Consider the following 19356-nt stretch of genomic DNA (forward strand, 5'->3'; position numbering starts at 1 on the left):
ACCATGGCTTTCAAGTCAATTGCAAAACTCCCAGTGACAAAAGTAGCTCATTCATAAAGCTCTAAACACATCTTACTGTTTTCTGTAACTTTAATGAAGTGCTCTCAGGAGGAGCCAGACAGAGCAAAATCTCAACTCCAACCTTCATTTGATTAGAAGTCTCTCCATTTTGCTGAAACTCCATGCAGGTAAAAAGTACTTTTTTCAGGGCCTGTTTCTTTCTGGGTTGGACAGCCATGCTTTTCACCAACTTCAAAACTATGCTGGAAGCAGATCTTTATTTACTTGTTTTGTGGTTTGGTTGGGGTTTTTTCCCCCCATACGGTAGGTTTTGGAAATAATAAAGATCCATTTCCTTGCTCCCCCTCCTGCATCCCCAAAGAGGATTTCACCTTATAGATGTTATGTTTGCTAAGAACTGAATCACTTGCTAAAAATAGGCCACCAAAATGCTTTAAGTTGGTTATTTTCTGCTAATCTTTCATGGTTTTGCTAAGTTTAGCAAGTCGGTGGGGTTAGGAGATGACAAATTCAGCCCAGATCAAAGGAAATGCCTTTGCAGACTTACACCACTTGCTGATGGAGCTCACTGACACTAGAAATGGGAGTCTAGGACCACCGCGCAGTTCTCCCCAGGGGAGACGCAAACCAGGTTAAAGTCGCTTAACTGCCAACAGTTAAAAAGTTTCGGACAGGACGAGCCGAAGGCCGCACTATGCCCGCGGCGGGGCGGGCTGCTGGGGGCAGGACAGGGGTGCCGAGGGAGCCCCCGCCCGTCTCCGGCCAGCCGCAGCCGGGTTGCGGTGCTGGAAACCCTCGACGGCTTTTGTCTGGTTTTCTGTTTTTCCGATTCCTCCCGTGAACGTACTCCGGGGTTAAAGGATTTCGCGTAAGCCGAGCTGTCGGCGGGCTCCCCCGCCCCGCAGCGCTGCCGGCTGCCCGTCCCGGGGAGGCGCCGCGCCGGGCGGCTCCCTTGGCTCGGCGCCGCGGCGGGGTCACGCCTGCCCGGTGCGCGGCGCTGGGCTTTCCGAGCCGCCCGCCCGCCGCGCCGCAGCCCCATGTCCGCGCTCCCCGCCGGTGCCGACATCAAGAGGGCTCTGGAGAACAGCCCCGAGACCAACATCGAGCATGAGCTGCCCGACGGGCCGCCGCAGCCGCGGCCCAAGAGCTACCTGCTCCTCAGCATCCTCGCCTGCTTCTGTCCCGCCTATCCCGTCAACATCGTCGCCTTCGTCTTCGCCGTCATGGTGAGTAGCACTCGCCGGGTGCCCAGGCAACCTTCGGCATGGGGCTGGGTGTTTGGCAGGGCAACCTCTGGCTCTCCGCACCGGCCCAGCCGCGGGGCTGCCGGCCGGTCCTGCCCGGGACCTGCAGGAGCAAAGCGAGGCTGGAGGAGCCGTCAGGGTAATGGGCATCCAGCCACCTTTTTAACCACTTGTCCCTGGCACGTGTGGACAAAGTTAGATGAGGCAGTGAGCCTGAGAGCATCAGCGGCTCGGTCAGGGTGTCCACTTAGCTATCCCAGCAGCAGATATAAAATGTAGAGTGAAAGGCAGTTCAAATCAAGTTTTCAATGTTAGGCTATATAAGGAGGGAGGTTTAACCCAATTAATAGGATTTTTGCATCAACTAACTTGTACACTGAATTGGATGTAGTATCTATGTGTGAAAGTGGCAATTGGGGAGCAGAAATCAGATTTGCAAAGGAACAGGTGTGGTTTCTACTTCAGTTAATCAAATACGATAGAAGTGCCTTTTTTCCAGTAAACAGGTTCTTTAGCCTGATACCAACTATTTGCTAGAATAATATAGACAACAATAATGATTGTAGGTTGTTGGCAAAAACCTTCATAAGATTGAGTATCGAGTACACCGAGAGAACAGCCTTAGTCCTACAAGCTGTAATTGATTGGCATAGTCCTTAACAATCTAGCAATCCCGTTAACTTCAAAGGGATTGTTAGAACAGAATCTTCTTTGAGTTAGAAGTTGCAGAGTCAGATCCAGACTTTTCTAATAGGATATATGATCAGTGTAATCAGTAATACTGCAATGTATTTCTGTTTAGGAGCTGAAAAGGGTTTAAAACATGTTGTGTATTTTCATCCTTTTCTCTGACAGCCAGGCTGAAAAGGTAAGTAAAAATATTGTTGTTTCTTTTTGCAATTAAGTATAACTCTCTATATCTAAAATATACTAAAGCACACTCTTTTAAAACTAGTAAGATTGATCAGAGATACATGCTTAAGCTTGGAAATTACTTAAAGGAGCTATTCTAAAGCCATCTTCGCAACCTTTTTTGTCCAGATAAATATTAGCTGTCATTTTTTTTTTCTACGTGTTTATTTTCTTTGTTGTTCACTTAACTATACAATATGCTCTTTTCCTTGCTTTGAGAAGATTTGGTTCTGCTGGTACGCAGCATCCTTTCTGTATGTGGACACTTAGGGTGCTATATAAAGTAATGAGAGCTGATGATCTGGGGCTGTGAGCATCTGTTCAGTGTGACAGTGCTTTCACCAAAGCACTGGGGCTGCACGAAGTTAACTGTCAAGGACAGAATTTGGCCTCTAAAGATTTTTGCACCCCATATGGAGAAATCTTCACCCACGCCCTAGCTGAAGTTCATGCAGGCTTTTGGAATCAGGCTTAAGTAACTGTCACCAGGGGATATGTAGAAACCAGGGTGGGAAGAGCATTTCCTGAATGCTAAACAGTCTGTGCAGGTCTCAGCTGCCCACTCCCTAAAGGGGGGAAACAAAAACCAAACCAGTCGTCTCCACTGTATGTGAATGCCTTCTGTTTCAGCATCATTCTTACCTAAAACCTCTCCTTTTCCATGAAAATAACATGTCCAACTTCTTTTCCACAGGCCGATTCCCCTGCCTTTTAGAGCTGCAACCTGTAACTGCTCTATTAACCTCAACTCCAGGTTCTGCATTTTAACCTCTGCTGGTATTATTTCCACTTCTGCTGGGATCTATGTCCTCCCTCTTTCTCAGCTTGTTTCCTAGAGTTCCTAAGGGTTAACACTAAGATACAAGAGTGGGTTCTTTTCTTACAGAAGATACCTTCATAGTCTGCAGACCTTGCCTGATATCTTGTGTCAGAAGAGATAAAGACCCATAAAAGTGGAGTTCTTTATAAATTTCCACTTCCTAGAATGGGCCTGGAAGGAAAAGTCCTGTTGGCTTCTAGAGGGGCATGGTTCAGCACCCTGTTTGCCTGTGTCATGTCCTCCTTAAGTGTTCTCTATTCAGACAATGTTTTCACTCTAAAAGTAGAGTCTGGGCTCTAACACACCCCTGAATTAAATGACAGATTTGTCTTCTGTCTCTTCTGCTGCCCCATTTACAACTCCAGCACTGGTTTCCTCACTTCTTTCTCACCTTTGGGGGCACAAACCTTACCATTTCAGATCTTACCTCCTTGATTATATTTTTAGAATCAACCTCTCCCAAGTTGTCCCTATTGTGATAATAATCTTTTCTTGTTCCTTACCTCCTTTGCGAAGGAAATCTGTTTCTCATGACAGGTAAGGGGATGGCTAGTAGAACGAATGCTTAATGGCATCAGTGTGTTCATATATTGGTATTACAGGCGCAGCCCCCTCAAACTAGTTGCTGGTCACTTGCAGGTGTGAGGGTTGCTTGGCACTTTCAGCAAATGGAGATGTGTTTTCCCCAGGGTCCTGGCCAGAACTCCTGGCTGTAGGATTACTGTTCTCCTCAGTACTCTTCTGCAGTTCCAGCCAGATGCCGTCAGTTCTCCTGCTTCCTGTTGCTTCCAGTAGCTATATCATGTTGCTGTATGATTAGTTGGCTCACTCAACCCCAGAGGTGCCTCACTCAGATTTTCCTTATTCTTTCTCACATAGGTGAAATGACAGGCATTGGGGCAGGAGTGTGGGGTGCAGTACCAAGTCAGGAGGCTCATGTGACAGAAGAGACTTCTCTGATGCAAGGCTGTGGCTAGGCAGTGTGTCACTGAGCTCTTTGGCTCGTTATCTGCAGTTGTGTCTTTTCCCCCTGTTGTGAACCCAAAGAGCACTTAGCTGGCAGTGAACTGGCAGTTGTATCTGAGAACTGGCTCAGGTGGACTGGCTGTATCTGACTCATGGCATCAGAGCTAGAGGGAGGCTGTGGGACAACTCTGAAAAATGAATCGGTTAGATATCTCTAGTACCAGCACTGAAGTCTGATAGTTGAACAAACTGTTGGCCTTTCTCAGTACGGCACCTTCAGTTGTCTTTATTTCAAAGATCTGTATGTCGGACTAGTCATCTGATTCCATAGGGCCTTAGATTTGTAACAATTTCAAAACAGTCTCTCAAAAGCTATTTCTCCCTGATTGTTTGCTCCTAACTCCCTCTTTATGTTGACACATTTCTGTTTAATCATTTGCATGTTTCAAACAACATACGTGGTCAAGCTGTGACAATCTTGGCTCATCTGCCTCTGATAGTAACAAGTTCTTTGTCTGCATTTGTTACCCTTGGATTCAGGTGCCTTGTCTGTATATTAGTTTCCCTAAGCAGAGACAATGAGCAAGAGGGCGGTAGAAGTCATGGGAGAGCAAAGGATGGAACTTGCTTTCTGAGGGGGTCACCTCTTCTAATTGGGATCCTAACGAGCCATGTACAGTGTGTTGGCTTTGGGCAGGTCAGTGACTAGCATAGTGACCAGTGTTCTGGTACAACTGTACTTCTCTTTAGTTGGAAAATTTATTTGCAAAGTTTATTATTTATACAGCTTGTTTTTTAAGTAGCTTGTAGGTACCTGAACATCTAATACCATATGGGACAGCCTGTACCTACTTCAGGAGTATTAAACAACAAGGCTCGGCAGCTGTTCTTAAGCATTTTGCATGGCCCTTATCTTTGCAAACTGGTAAGCTTTTCTCTTTCAGCCTGTCCCCAGAGATACAGAAGTCCAGCATTTGTCTGCATGCTGCTATACAGCCTGCAGAGCAAACTCCCCTTTGTTTGTGTCCTGCTCATCACCTGCCTGTTCCATTTGCCAAAAAGCAGAGATCAAGCCTGGTTCTGAATTGCTCCCCAAGTCTCCCCTCTTTTTTGTCCTTCCTTGTAAGTTGTCCTCATGGTGAGGAGTCATACTGAGCCAGCATGTCTCATTCTTCCTTTGATCTGAACTAGAGAGAGTGTCTCATTTCCAGGCACAGCCATATAAGGTTTGTTACAGCCTGGCTCATGGAAAGCATAGAAAATGTTGATCAGAGAACCTCAGTCTGGTCTGCCCAGATTTGTAAGACACGTAGAGGAGGATTTCTGAAGTAATGCAGTATTCTTTCTGCGTTAGCTATAAACGGTGCTCTGGGAATGTGGAACAAAAAACGCACGTTATAAAGGGATTAATAGTTTGTAGCTAATTCAGCAAATTTCTGTTCATATTGAGGTTAAGTTGCTTCATTGTTGAACTGAGAATATCTTTTATAAATAGATGTGTGTGAATCTGGTGAAGTCACTGAGATTGCTCAAGTAAATAAGCAGCTGCAGAACTGTGGCTTTAATTTAGTTTCTGACTTCATAGTGAGCGAGATACCAGAAACCTGAGAAATCATATGGTATTATGTTGAAAATGGCTGAAATTTGTTTTTAAAGTTGGACAGACCAAATGTTGCATGCAGGTGCTGTATTCTGTATATATTGCGTAGCCCTTGGAAATAAACAGATGTAACGTTTAAGCTAATGTTGTCTATGTCTAATGTTGAAAACTGGAAGCTTGATCGAAGGGCCCTTTGAAGCAAATGGAAGTAAATTAATTTCAAAGAGCTTTGCATCGGACCCCAACCACTCCCCCAAACCTCTTATTTTTTTCTTGAATGCTAAGTTATGCTATTTAATTTAAACCTCTTAATAAAGAAACTGTTGTCTCCTTGTCTCTCCCAAATCCTCCTCTTTGTCGTTAATGCTGTTTTCCTCCTCTTCATCGTGGATTTCTATTAAAACGGCATAATTTATTAAAGTGCACAGGGTGAATTATTTATGCGGTATCTGCAGAAATCACATGGACATTCCCCAGACTTCCTAAATACATTAGTAAAATTGCACAGAACTGCAAGCTGGTGCTGCCATGTCTTGCTTACAACTCTGTCTTAGTCTTGAGATGACCACGTGTATGGGCAACTGAGTTTAGAGTGTTTGCAGGACCACTCTCTAGATGTCATGGAAAGTGAGCCCTTTGATGGGTGGGGAGAATAAAGTCAGGGCTGGAGTGTCAGTGATGCTTCTCCATGTTTCTCCCTGTAGACACAGTCACAGTCATAGTTGCTGACAGAGGCAGGAGGAGTCAGCCTGCTCAACACCAAGCCAAGCCGTGTTTCTTCTGATACTCCTTTTATTGACCTTCCCAAGTGTATTTTGAGAAAACCTAAGAAAGCTTTTCTCCTGTAGACAGCGGAGAAACAGCTGAAAACAGTGGAGTAACTTAGGTGAGAGGAACTGTGCCAGCCACCCTTTCTAACAGGAGGCCACACCGGTGAAGAATCAGAGGTGACATCATCCTATTTCACTATGTGTTTGTGTCTGTCTCTCGTTTCCATCTCTTCCCTCTTTCCCTCCTATATCCTTTAAGGCCACTAGCCAACATCAATGAAATTTGACAGCAGAGCAGCGGTATTAGCGGTATTCTTTAGGGAAAAAATATAGAGAAATGTTTAGGCATGTAGCCTTCCAGGAAGAGAAAAAAAAGTATCAGTGCTCTCTTTAAGGGCAAGAGTGCATCAGCAGCTCAGCCTTTCTTAGACACCAGAGAATAAGTACCTGCACTTATCCTTGAGATGCAATTCTAAGAATATAGGCTTCATTGCTTTGGGACTGTCTTGGCACGAGTGATCTTACTGCAGAGCTAAGACCAAGGATGCATCTAGCCCATTAACTTCTGTGTGCTCACTAATCGACAGAACACATGCATATAATGTCTCTAATTATTTTTCTGCTTGGGGAAAAAAGGCTCTACAACAATGCTTGGTATCCGCTGAAGTTCATTCCTTTCCTGCTCTCCGCAGTCTCAGAACTTTGACAAGTATCAGTGAAGACAGGCTGAGAGAGTTGGGGTTGTTCAGCCTGGAGAAGAGAAGGCTCCGAGGAGACCTTATTGTGGCCTTTCAGTGCTTAAAGGGGGCAAGAAAGATGGGAACAAGCTTTTTAGCAGGGCCTGTTGTGACAGGACAAGGGGTAATGGTTTTAAACTAAAAGAGGGGAGATTTAGACTAGATATAAGGAAGAACTTTTTTACAATGAGGGTAGTGAAACACTGGCACAGGTTGCCCAGAGAGGTGGTAAATGCCCCATCCCTGCACACATTCAAGGTCAGGTTGGACGGGGCTTTGAGCAGGCTGATGTAGTTGAAGGTGCCCCTGCCCATGGTAGGAGGGTTGGACTAGATGACCTTTAAAGGACCCTTCCAACCCAAACTATTCTATGTTTCTATGAACTTCACTATGTTGAATTAGCTGTTGTTCTGTCTTTGCTACAAAAAGTGATTCATAACTGAAGCACTTTTGTAATAGCACTTGGTGATACCTCATGCAGTCATTTTCTAAAGATTACCTGAATTATTTAGTCCACAGAACAGTTCATTTGATCAGGTCCCCATATTTCTCCCCCTGCACCTCCCATTTCTGGGATACTTCCTGGAATGCTTATGAGATACTGAAGAACAAGTTATGAGTAACCTGATTCCCTGAGGAAGTATGCTGAGATAGTTCAATAGTGCAATCTGATAAAGAAATCTGGTTTATGAACTCAAACTCTCCTGATCTTGCAAAATAATTTTTAGTAATAATACTCCTTTTTAAAATTATTTGATAGCATCTTATTCTTGGGAAAAAGTTACTACAAACTGTGTTAGACTCGTGTGCTAGAATACTTCAGTGTCCTTCACTGAATCTTTTATTTTAAAAATATGGTCTGGTTAAAAGAATAATTCAGAAAATTCTGCAGTCTGTCTCACAAAAGACTAGAAGATCAGAGTGGTTCTATCACACCTTGCAATCTCTGCATGTAATGAATATAAAACATCTGCTAAATCATGGGTGGATAGAGATAAACTCAAGTCTGTTGAGATAATATCCGTGTGTCTGATGCATGCCTCAGGATGTATATGATAATAATTATCAGTGTGTTCCAAAAATACAAAGGGACAGAATTTCTAGCCCATGAAGATGGCACTCAGATGTTTTGTTCAGATGGTCTGTTTCATTGTTTTGGTTATTTTTTCTACCACAAGCAAGCTACCTATTAATTCTTCAAACTTTGTTGTGAAAAGTAAAACATTGGAAAAATAGGAAATTAGTAAGCTGCTTTTAAGAAGTTTTCCTGAGGCTTTCTGTAAAAATGCAGCCTATTTATGCTCCTTTTCATGGTCCTATAAAGCGTAAGAGTTGTCCCGATCCAACGTCGGGAGAGGTTTCAATATGATCCCAAGAGTGAGGTTAAGACACAAACGAGGTCAAATGCCATATATCCTAAACAACTTTTTGTTATCAAAAGTAAAAATTAGTAGCGATAGGATAGATCAGAACAAAGATAGAAATCAAGCAAGCATTTGGGATAGAGTTGCAAGAATAGGCACCACCATGGATCCGCGGCGTTGCGGGGGTCCAAGTCTTTCAGTGTTTCGGCGGCAGGCCGTCGCGGCAGGGTCCCTGGTGGGCGACGCGCACCGGGCTAGTCTTGGCAGTCCCTTTTATTCCTGTTCAAGGGCTGTAGTTTCCATGGCAATGGCACATTGCTACATTCCTGTGCTCAACCGAGTCTTGCACACAGCGCAGCCTCTGCAAACCGGAGGTCTCCGTGGCCTTGCAAGCCGCTCTTACCATATTCAGAGCAATCTTTGAGACAAATGTTCCACAGTTCAGTCTCTCACATGTATTCAGAGGATACTTTGCTTAGATAAGCAATCTTTGAGACAAATGTTCCACAGTTCAGTCTCTCACAAGAGTATATTTCACTGCTAGTGAAGTGGCCAACTAACAGTTCACATATACTACAAAAATAAAAGCCACTGATTTATGCAAGTGGGTGGAGCAGAGTTGATTTGACAGCTCGTATGCTGGTGTGTACAAGAAAACTCATCAGATGAATATAGCCTCGCCACTGAAAATAAAAGAACTGTAGTTGCAATGACATGTACTGAAAATAAGTGGAACGGAAAACTGGACTCCCTGCTTACCTTGGACTGGCGGCAGTGGATGTTTATTTTTACAAAGCAAATCACCATTTTCTGAAGTCCTTTCTTATCGTACCAGCGTGCACAGAACTTAATGTTAGTTCAAAGCAGTCACACTGGTTTGTGTACAGATTTCTGTTTAAAAAGTGTCACAAACTCTCTGTTTCTCTTCTACAGGCTTTAAACAGTTATAATCAAGGAGATATAGAAGGGTCAAAAAGACTGGGTCGCAATGCGCTCTGGGTTGCTGTTGCATCAATTATCATTGGCCTTGTCATCATTGGAATCTATTGCGTAGTTCATTTCACAACGGTAAGTAAAATGCTACTAGTTCCAATGCAAGCTTTCTTTCCAAGTTCTTCTTTGTGTACAGGCTTCAGAAGAAGAAACTAAAGATTGTCAGAACTATCTACTAATGTTAAAATTTAGGGATGCATGCACGTTTTCCAAAAGAACAATTTTTACTTACTTTGCAGTTTAGAAAATCCTATTGTCTGTGGTTAAATGCAAAAGACTGTGTCTTAGCAGCAGTGGATTTTCTGAAAACTCTTGCAGCTCCCATAAGGTTTTTCCAATTTAGGCCTGTTGCTTTTTGCTTTTTCTGCCCCTCAGTTTCACCATCTGCAAGACCAAGTGCATAGAGATCCTTAGATTTCAGGTAATAGAGTCCCCAGGTGCTAATTTTCAGTCTCATAATCTGTCCAATATATCTTTTACCTTTGCAAGGAGAAGACGACAGTCAATTACTATTTTACTGTTTGATATTAGATATTAAGGTGACCACAAATGTAATTTTGACTTGGCTTGCTGTGGGAGAAGGTCGTTCACTCTCAGTGCTGTGCAACTGACCTGCCTTCATACACCTGGAACAACAGTGAAGAAGCTCCACAAATGAATCTCTGTGTACACAGTGGTTACCCAGGTGGATTATAAGCTTATTTGGAAAAGACGACAGAAGTAATTAGGGTATTGATATCCTTTCTTAAGTTTCCGCAACAATATGTTCTTTTCTCCACAGTAATGTGCACTTCCCATTAAAATAGCCAATTTAAATCAATTTATTATTGGCTGTTTTGGTTGGAGAGCCTTTCAGTGCACTGTACAAACTTATAAACTATAAACAGAGATCACCTCATCCACCACTGAAATGCAAACATCTCTGGGGAGTAGAATGGAGTAGCTGGTTAAACACGTACAACATTTTCAGAAAAAAACTTGAAGTACACCATATTGAACTGCACGGAAGTTAGTGGAGATGGGGTCCATTTCTGTAGGATATTATTTGATGGTGCCGCAGAGTCAGAAGCTTACTGTATATTTATTAATTTCCCATGTATTTTGCAAGCATGAATCTGTCTTTGGTTCATCTTGCGTTCAGTTTGTTCAGCGCTCACAGATTTAAAACCAAGCCACTTCAGGCTGGCTGTGCCAAGTTTGTAATTGACAGCAGCAGTAAATTCCTCTGTTCGCTTCTACTACCTCACTCATCATTTCTCAGACAAGGATAGCAGCTCAATATTTTTTTTTAAGTAGGAGGAGAGAAGGGGCAGCGTGAGGAGTGGCAGACAACACTGACCTGAAGCATTCACATTAACCAGGGCACACTACCTACATTTAGTCGTAGTCAACATTTCACTTCTACAGTAGGATCCTGTGTGGTGAATGGGTGAATTCTTCTTTGTGCCCACCGCCAGATATTAGTGGTAGTTAGCACTTTACATCTAGCTGCTATTTGTAAGCACCTCTTTCTCCCCTACCCTCAAGGAAGTAAGCAGCAGTAAATGACTTTATGGTTTTTTCTTAAGTTTTGTCTTTTAAGGATTTTTTAAATTGGTTTTGGTTTGGGTGTTTTTTTAAGAGAAAAATCTCTGTTAGATGGAAGCATTCCCAGGTGCCTAGGAACCCTCAGTACACTGCTGGGATATTAATTTCTGTACTCAGTGAATAATTTCCATAAAGGTCTCTTAGCCAAATGGTACCTTGAGTTTTGTGAGGACTCAAGATTTACTGGATTCACCCTGCTCTCTGGCTTTCCAGTCTCTTCACTACTCCCCTTCTCCTTCTCACCTGTCACCCTCCAAAGAGCCCTTGCTTCTAAGAAACTGTTTGATGGAAGCAACAATCATCCTTATTCTTCTGATGTGAAAATGAGTGAACAGGAGCACCCAACTGGCCTTTCCACCTTCCATGCATACCTGAGTCTCCTTTGTTGCCTTACTCTTGGACATCTATATTTCATGCTAAATTGTCTTTGAGGTTGACATGCCACTGGTGTGGATGACATTGCATGCTCCATGCAGTTCTCTCACATCCATTTGTACCTAGGTCATGATTATTTACTAACAACCACTTTGTACTCTGCCACTGTGAAGCGAGTGTAAATTACTTCTGTGCTAACTTTAATATATATGCTCAGTATTAGTAAGATAGTACAAAATAGCCTTAATAGAATACTATGACAGTCAGCCCTGTAACTGATTTATTTAATGACCATTAGGTACAGATTTGATGTTTACATGACCCACACATGCATTTTTCCTGAAAGTTAATTTAGACTTCAGCAATACATATGAAAAGCGTGACCCTTCCAGGATGCATTACTGTGTGTTTTATCCACGTGAAATTCATCAGCTACCATATTACCCAGTTGCTCCTGCTGACATTCCTTGTGGCTTCTTTTGGTCTTCAAAGGTTAACAAGTCTTATTGCAAATTATCATTGGGAGTACCCCCTTGTATTCTCCTTCCATATTCTTATGTATCTCTCCCTAGAGCTTCTTGTTTACCATCCTACCATCCCATTTCTAATCTGTATTAGTACTTTATCTGTTCTCCCATGATTGCTAGAGCTTCTCACAGAGGGTGTTACTTGAGTTACTAAGGGTGTTACCCTTTGACAAATTCAAAACCAGCTCGTTCTGATTTATCCATGGTTCTGCTGATGGTATCAAAGATGCAAGGTGTAATGAGTTTGAGGGCTGAATGAGCCTCGGGAGTTCTTCCACAACATCCCAGATCTGTGCTTCTGGAAAGCAACAAACCTGAGATGTCCAAGTCAGGTTGGCAGGAGGGAATCTCTATCAATTGTTACGCAACTTTTCCTCTTGGTACAGAAACTTGGTTCAGGCTCATCTGGCTCTGAAGTTTCCTTCAAAACAACTCCTCACTTTCTCCCAGGGGGCTGGCTATGCATGATCTGCAGACTAAGAAGGAACCTTCCTTCTTCTGCCAGAAGTCACAAACTTCAGACCTTCCCCATCATGGAAGTCTCCATTCAGTTATTTTTCAAGTGTAGTCTTTAGTTGTTCACCCTTTGCTTTGTGGAGCTCAGGCACTCCCCTACCCAAAGTCTCTGTGAAGATCCTGTTGGTCTCCTGTTTGTACACCCTGATGGTCTGCAGTTTGCTCACCTCTCTTGAAGCCCTTTTCCCTGGAGACTTAGTGCTTCAGTCAGAGTACAGCTCCCACCAGACAGGCCACCAACATCTCAGCCCCAAAGACAGGCAGCAGGCACTCCCTGCAGCTGCAACCTGGACAGCTACATCCTCCTTCCGAAGCTCCATCTGGGTTAAAGCATCCCATATGCCAGGCAGTTGCTCCACCAGTTTTGGGGACTGTGCCCTGTGGCTTCTCATTACCACTGTTGCACAGTCCCAAGCAGTCCCCTGTTGTCTTCAACAGAGTTTCTGGGTCTCCTGTGCAAACTCACAACTTAATTGCTAAAAACCTTCTTTGCCGTTCTTGAGCATCTCTCATTGAAACCACTGTGAATTGAACACGCAAATACTCCTCCGTCTCTGGACCCAGATTCCTTCAGCATTCACCAGAAAGTAATTTTATCTTGTTCTAGAAGACCAGTTCAATGATGTCAGTATCTAACTTGCTGAATTTCAGTAGCCTCTGAGTATCAAAACCCACACGCCCTATTAAAAATTCCAACCAAAGTTATCCATTTGTTCCCACATCTCCTCCTCTGGCTTTTCAGTACCCAAACCTATTATGTGTTCTATCTTGCTTAGGAAAGGGGTTAAGTCCTGTGCTTTAAGCAGAGCTGAGGAGGTACTCCACATGCCTCAGCCCAGAGAAAAACGTCTAGTCAGGGGTGTGCAGGGTAGAAATCGTAGAAACTGCAGAGGGAGGAGGCGCAAGAAATTCCTGCTTTGCACAAACTGTGACATTATACCCCCAATTATACCCCCAATAATAGTGGTAGACTCGGGAAGAGGAAGACCCATTCACTTTTCAGAAAATTCCTACCTCTGATCCCCAAGCTTCCTTGCATGACTTTTTTGGTTTATTCAGTGGCAGAGCAATGGTAGCACAGGAATTACAGCAGGCGACACCTACGTCTGCATGGAAGAAACAGTCTTGACTTTTCATTTTGAAGATTTACTCGGTGCTAAGCCAACTCTGGGCTTCTGCTGCCTTGGAGAGCCTCATTTGTCTTTAACACTGGCATGTTATCTTTAGCAAACATACATTAAGATATATAGTGATACATATATATATATATAGCCTGGAACAGGGCCCACCCAACACTTGGGAACCATCTACCTTCTGCAGTCGTGACCCTGAATGTAGACAAGGGGAAGCTGTCACTTGCATCACTGGAGTTAACAGCCCAGCAATAAAACTTGTCTGTCTTGATCAACGTAAACTGGTGTGTTCCTCGTTATGCTGAGGAGTCACTGAGTGTTAAGCTGCAGCGTGTGCTGAATCAGGGCTGTCCCACATTCCACACTAGGCCAAATTTATTCTTACTCTGTTCTGTAACTTTGACCCTCTCCTGTCCGTTTCTCCTGCGCTCCTACCTTGTCAGTCCTGAATGCTGAATTACACTCACGTGTGTCACCACTGAGTCTAGCCCTGCATATGCGCCCATAGACATGTTGTCCATCAAGAATTGCAGTGAAAAAAGGGACATATTTGTCTTCCATAAGGAGACATCGCTACAAAGTGAAACAGAGAGCTGTGTGCCATAGCCTGCGTGTGGCCTTAATCTGCTGTAATATGCCTCGTTAGAGAGTAAATGGCAAGATACCTAATGACAGGCGACACTGAGCTGTGAACCACATCTTGAATCCTGCTTCTAGTTCTGATGTCCTTGTCTTAAGAAAGATGTGGTATACACACACACACACAAAACAAAGAGAAGGGTGGCAAGGTATGAAAAAAACTTTATATGTGGAAAGACAAAATAGACACAATCTCTTTGGCTTGGGAGAGAAAGACTTAAGAATTGGTAGTTAAAGGCAGTGAAATAAAGAGTGATCATTTGTTGTCTCTTCTGAATGAGGTAAAGGGGCATCAGAGGAAAGCAGCTTTGAACAAGAAGGAGGTACTTTTCCATGTGACATACAATGCAGCTGTGGGACTTACTCCTTCTGGTTGCTGTGGATACAAAAAATACAAATTATTTGAAACAGCAACAAGTGAAGTTACAAAAAAAACCTTAAATGCAAAGATGCAGATGTAATCTCGGGCTCAGAAGGTTTCTAAGCTGCAGATTGCTAGAGCTGGAAGGCAATAAAGGGAGAAATACCTTTATTGCCCTGGACTTAGCCTTTTCTTATACAGTCCCTTTAGGCATTTGTACCATGTCACTGTCAGAGATGGGATGCTGCAAAGATGGCTGTTTGCTCCGACCCAGTACCACTATTCTCATGCTCCTTCATGAAGCCTTTAGTGGCCTTTCCACTGACCGGAATGGATTTGGAGTCAGCCTTCCTGTCTCTTGCTAAGTATTTTGATCAGCAAAAGCTAATAATTTTTTCAGTGAATGAGGGTTCTCCAGTAGTTCATGATCTGTGTTTTCAGAGCAGTCTCCAAATTTTTGGAGCAGATTCCAAATTCTGTTTTGTTTTGCTTTTTGATAACATGAAATGCTTCGGTGTCTTTGGATTTCATTTGAGTCCCACTGGCAGATTCAGGGAAACATAATCCTGGGCTGGAACCTCCTTAGTTAAGTGAAGGAGATCCCGGGTATCCCAAACCCTGTTCTTAACTGGGTTAACGTGTCATATTCTGCCATGGGAATCATGCATTCTTATTCCATTGCTGGGTTTGCTGCATAGCCTGTTAGTAGTCTGAAACAATATGCAGCTTCTTACGGCACATACTTTTAGACTCCTCTAGTGTCTGAGTGACACTTGACAATGCTGCTCAGGGCAGAACTAGAGCTACATGAGTTTGGCTTCCCAATTGAGCCACAAAGCATATCATATAAAGCCCATGTCTTTTGTGCACCTCTAGTGGTTTTCTGCAGTCTAGGCAAGTAGGAGCGAGTCAAGTAGAAATGTGGAGAACTAGTAAGAGGTGTTAGAGTGAAGTAAAGACACAAGCTTTTCTTGTAGAGCTCTGACTGACATAGCGACAGTTTTGGTCTGAGGAAGGGTAGCCAAAGTATTGAAGGAAAGGAATGCAAGAAAATCCTGCCAGTGGACCAGTGTCCAAGACTTTTTTCATTCACATCAGAAGTTCATTGTCTTTGTTTATCTTGAACCCCAGGGCCACAGGCAGGGTAGAATTATCTTCTGGTAATAACTTATGTGAGAAGGGTAGTTGTGTTTGGTGACTTTGGAATGTGGTGCCAAACCATTACGATATTTTAATGCTTTCATAGAGGAGTCTGAACTTCTGACCCCTTCTTTAATCTCACTTGATCGAGAACTTCACCCCAAGGAAGTCACAGAAATACCACCTGTCAGCGTGGCTTTGTAGGAAGACAGAGAGACAGCCAGCCTGTGCAGAAAGTACCAGCTTATTGGTTGCATGATCAGTAGGGTCTTAAATCAAGCATATATGCAGTAATGCAACATTGGCAATTACTGGTAGAAGGAAAAGGAGTAAGCATTTAGACTGTGTACCAGGGACAGATGTATACATACGTTTTTCTTACTAAGTTGTAAGTAATTTTTCAGTGGGAAAAGATGCAAGATTATTTTTAATATCTCTGCTGTCCCGTTCCTGAGGCTCTTAAAAGCCTTTGCAGCCATTTCACTGAGTGACTGTCTCTCTTTCAGAGACAGAATAAACTGAGGGCCAGCCTGATGATAGGAATTACACAGCCAGCCTCCCAATCTTCACATTGCCAATCCTGTTCTCTGTACCTTACCATAGAAAAAAAGTCCCATAAGCTTTTTGCTGCAGGGATTGACCTGCGAGTAACTGGTAGAGCACAAAGATTGAAGTCAGGGCATTCCTATTGTCCTTTACCCACATTAATTCTTGGTGTCCACCTAGCCAATGAGCTCATACTGCTGCTTTTCTATCAGTAAAGGCACAAACTGATTATCTGCTTGATACCCTGCTGCTTCTTACTGGATTTGTAAAACTGTAAGAACTTAAAGTCCTCTACCTGTCTATCGAACGTGTTCAGTCAGCTCAGAGGCTGAGTAGTGGGCAGACGTGTAGATGCACAGAGGCAATGTGATTACATCAGCCTAATTTCTGTAGCAAACCACATTAAAAATTCTGGTCCAGTTGTTTCATCTGTGCATGGAGGAAATGTCCCCACAATAGATTCTGCCTGTTGGAGTCCTGAGTAGCATCCAAGACACAATCAACAAAGGAGTTAATGCTGTCTGCAGGATATGTTTACTGTTTAGTGCCTCATGTCCTAGATCCTTCTTTAAGGAGCTGCTAAAAGGTTGCTGCTTAACAGAAAAGGTGTCTCAGGACTGCAGCTGAGAGCCCAGCATCCAGGGACAAGCCAGTGAGATCGGTACATTCATGCGTAATGTCTGAGACCTACCCCCAATGCAAGAATTTGAGGGAATTTCTCAGATCTTTCCTCTCCTAACACAGATGCACATGAGAAGTTACCCAGCCCTTTTAAAACCTCTGTAATGTATTGCTGATTTACCAAGTTGTCTACTGCTGAAAGTATTGTTCTTGCCTGACTGTTTTATGTACCACTTCAAGGAAGCAGAGATGCTGTTGACCTCGTGAAACTTTGTCAAATAAGAGCCCATTTCCTGGCAATGAAAGATCCTAACTTGCATTGATTCAGGTAACCCAGTTTAAAAATTCAGTTCAGATTGACAGATGACCATTAGAAACTTAGCTCTTTGATTCAAAACTGTATTGAACCACTAATCTAGAGGGATGTTTGTTAAGAGAACAAGTGCCACTAATGTGGCATACTGTATCCATTAGATCTGTAGAATTAATAATTCAAACTCACAAGGCAAACTCTGTCTTTTTCTCCTTTAAAAATACATATTTCTGTGTCCTTGCAGCATGCTATCTGAAGACCAGGACTGCACTTGGAGGATATCATCATGTAAATCTCGGGAGGGGAAAAAAGAAGAGAAGAAAACCCTTCATTCCAGACTGTTAGATTTCACCCTACAAGTCTGCAGAGGCATGTTGCTGGTGGATGAACTGATAGTCCAGTTAGTTAATCGGCATGGCGTCACCAGGTTTTCAAAATTATTTATTTATAAGGAATCTCAGTATAAAGCAGCATTTTCTCTTTTACCCTAACGTATAATGAGATCTTGCCCTAACAACTCCATTTTCTTTCTCATTTACATGGAATGTATGCCGGATCCATGATGTTCCCTGGCTGACCCTAGCCAGACAAAGCCAACATATCTAGACTGTTTATAGTGCACAGTGTAAGATTTGATGCACAGCCTGCTGAAGCTAGTAGAAGAACTCCTGTTGCCTTCAGTGGGTTTTGGATCAGGCCATTAAGGATTTTTTTTATTTCTTTAAAATAGTCTCAACACAATCGTAGCCGTGGGTTTATGATTTTATCCTGCTATGTGATTTTATAATGCCGTGGGCGTACTCTGACTCAGCGGCTGCTTTCTTCTGTCATCCTCAGCTTTTAGTCTTTACTTTGGATTTTTAACCACCTGGGACCGATTTCAATCACTTGATTATTAAGAGACACTCTTCTTCCATAGCATCCATATTTTTCTTAATGATTCTTTTTTTGTTTTGTTGTCTTTCATTGTTGAACTCCCTTGACTTAGCTCCAGTCCTGCATTAAAGTTGCACTGATCATATTTTCCTCTTTAAACTTCACGTATGTAAAAAGTTCCTGTTTTTTTATCTGACAAAAGATGATCTTTTTAAATAGATGTTCTTCTTCATCCATTTGTTATTGTTCCTCTAGCAAGTCACATAGTTTCATTGTGTTCTGCTTTGTTCATGTCTTTTTTTGTTTAGTTCATCCTCTCATCTTGCTATGAATAGTCTATATATCAATGCAGTTAGGGATGGACAGACTTTTGTACCCTTACGGACAGTACGTAGACTCTTGCCGATCCCAAGGCTGTTACTCGGTGAACAGCCTTAGATTACATAATTGATGGCCTCTAAATTACTGCGGTTTCTTGATACCTTATGAAAACTTAGCATGAGACAGCTGCTTTTTATTAGCTGAACACTCATTGAAAGAATATATTTGTTTTGTCGCTCAAATATTCCATGTTAAAAGGAGTAAACTCTGGTGAGCGTTAAGACAGATGGCTACATCTTCAGTGGTTGTTGCTCCATTTGCTTTAATTGTTAATACATCTTCAAGCAAGCTATGCCAACTTACACTTACTCTCCTTGCACTAACATAAATCTGGACCGACTACCCAGAAATGCATGGGAGTTTTGCAGGTGTAAGTGAGAAAAAAATCATGCCTGGCAGGAGTACAACTACCTGTTAAAAATAATAATAATCTCCCAGAAACCTTTACCTGTTAAAGCATATGCCTGGAAGTAGCATGTATTTTCTGTGCCTTGATATTATACTTTTAATGTGCTTTTTTGCTTTTCTTTCTGCCAAATTCTGTTTTTCATTGAAGTCAGTGATGCATCATCTATCCTTAATTACTCCAGTATAAAACTTCACGAACACTGGTGAAATCAGTTGATTTCTTCAGCATTTACACTGATCGAATTTGTCGACATGGGAATTTTGCCACTGATTTTGATGATCCCAAGAATTGGCTGTTCTGTGAACTCCTCTTTGGTTTTTTAATACTATTTCAATGGTCTGATATGTCTTGTGGGACTTTTAGTAGCTTGCCGTATTATCAGATATGATAGAACTGTCATTGAGAAGTGGAATAAAATTACTTTTAATTCATGTCCATTCTGGTATGTGGGAAGTGTCTTTCCTAAGTTTTATTGCCTCTTCTATTTTACAGAGTAATATCCCTT

General features: G+C 42.6%; 1 protein-coding gene across 1 annotated transcript; it reads left to right on the top strand.

Moving 5' to 3' along the window:
• The first annotated feature begins 913 nt into the window (after positions 1-913).
• On the top strand, positions 914-19356 carry TMEM233 (transmembrane protein 233). The gene is made up of 3 exons (XM_075167298.1): positions 914-1247; positions 9368-9502; positions 17430-19356. Exons 1-3 carry the CDS (start codon positions 1059-1061, stop codon positions 17439-17441), a joined length of 336 nt encoding a protein of 111 aa, XP_075023399.1. The 5' UTR covers positions 914-1058; the 3' UTR covers positions 17442-19356.

Source organism: Calonectris borealis, chromosome 18, assembly GCF_964195595.1.
Source record: "Calonectris borealis chromosome 18, bCalBor7.hap1.2, whole genome shotgun sequence".
In the NCBI taxonomy this organism is placed as follows: Eukaryota; Metazoa; Chordata; class Aves; order Procellariiformes; family Procellariidae; genus Calonectris; species Calonectris borealis.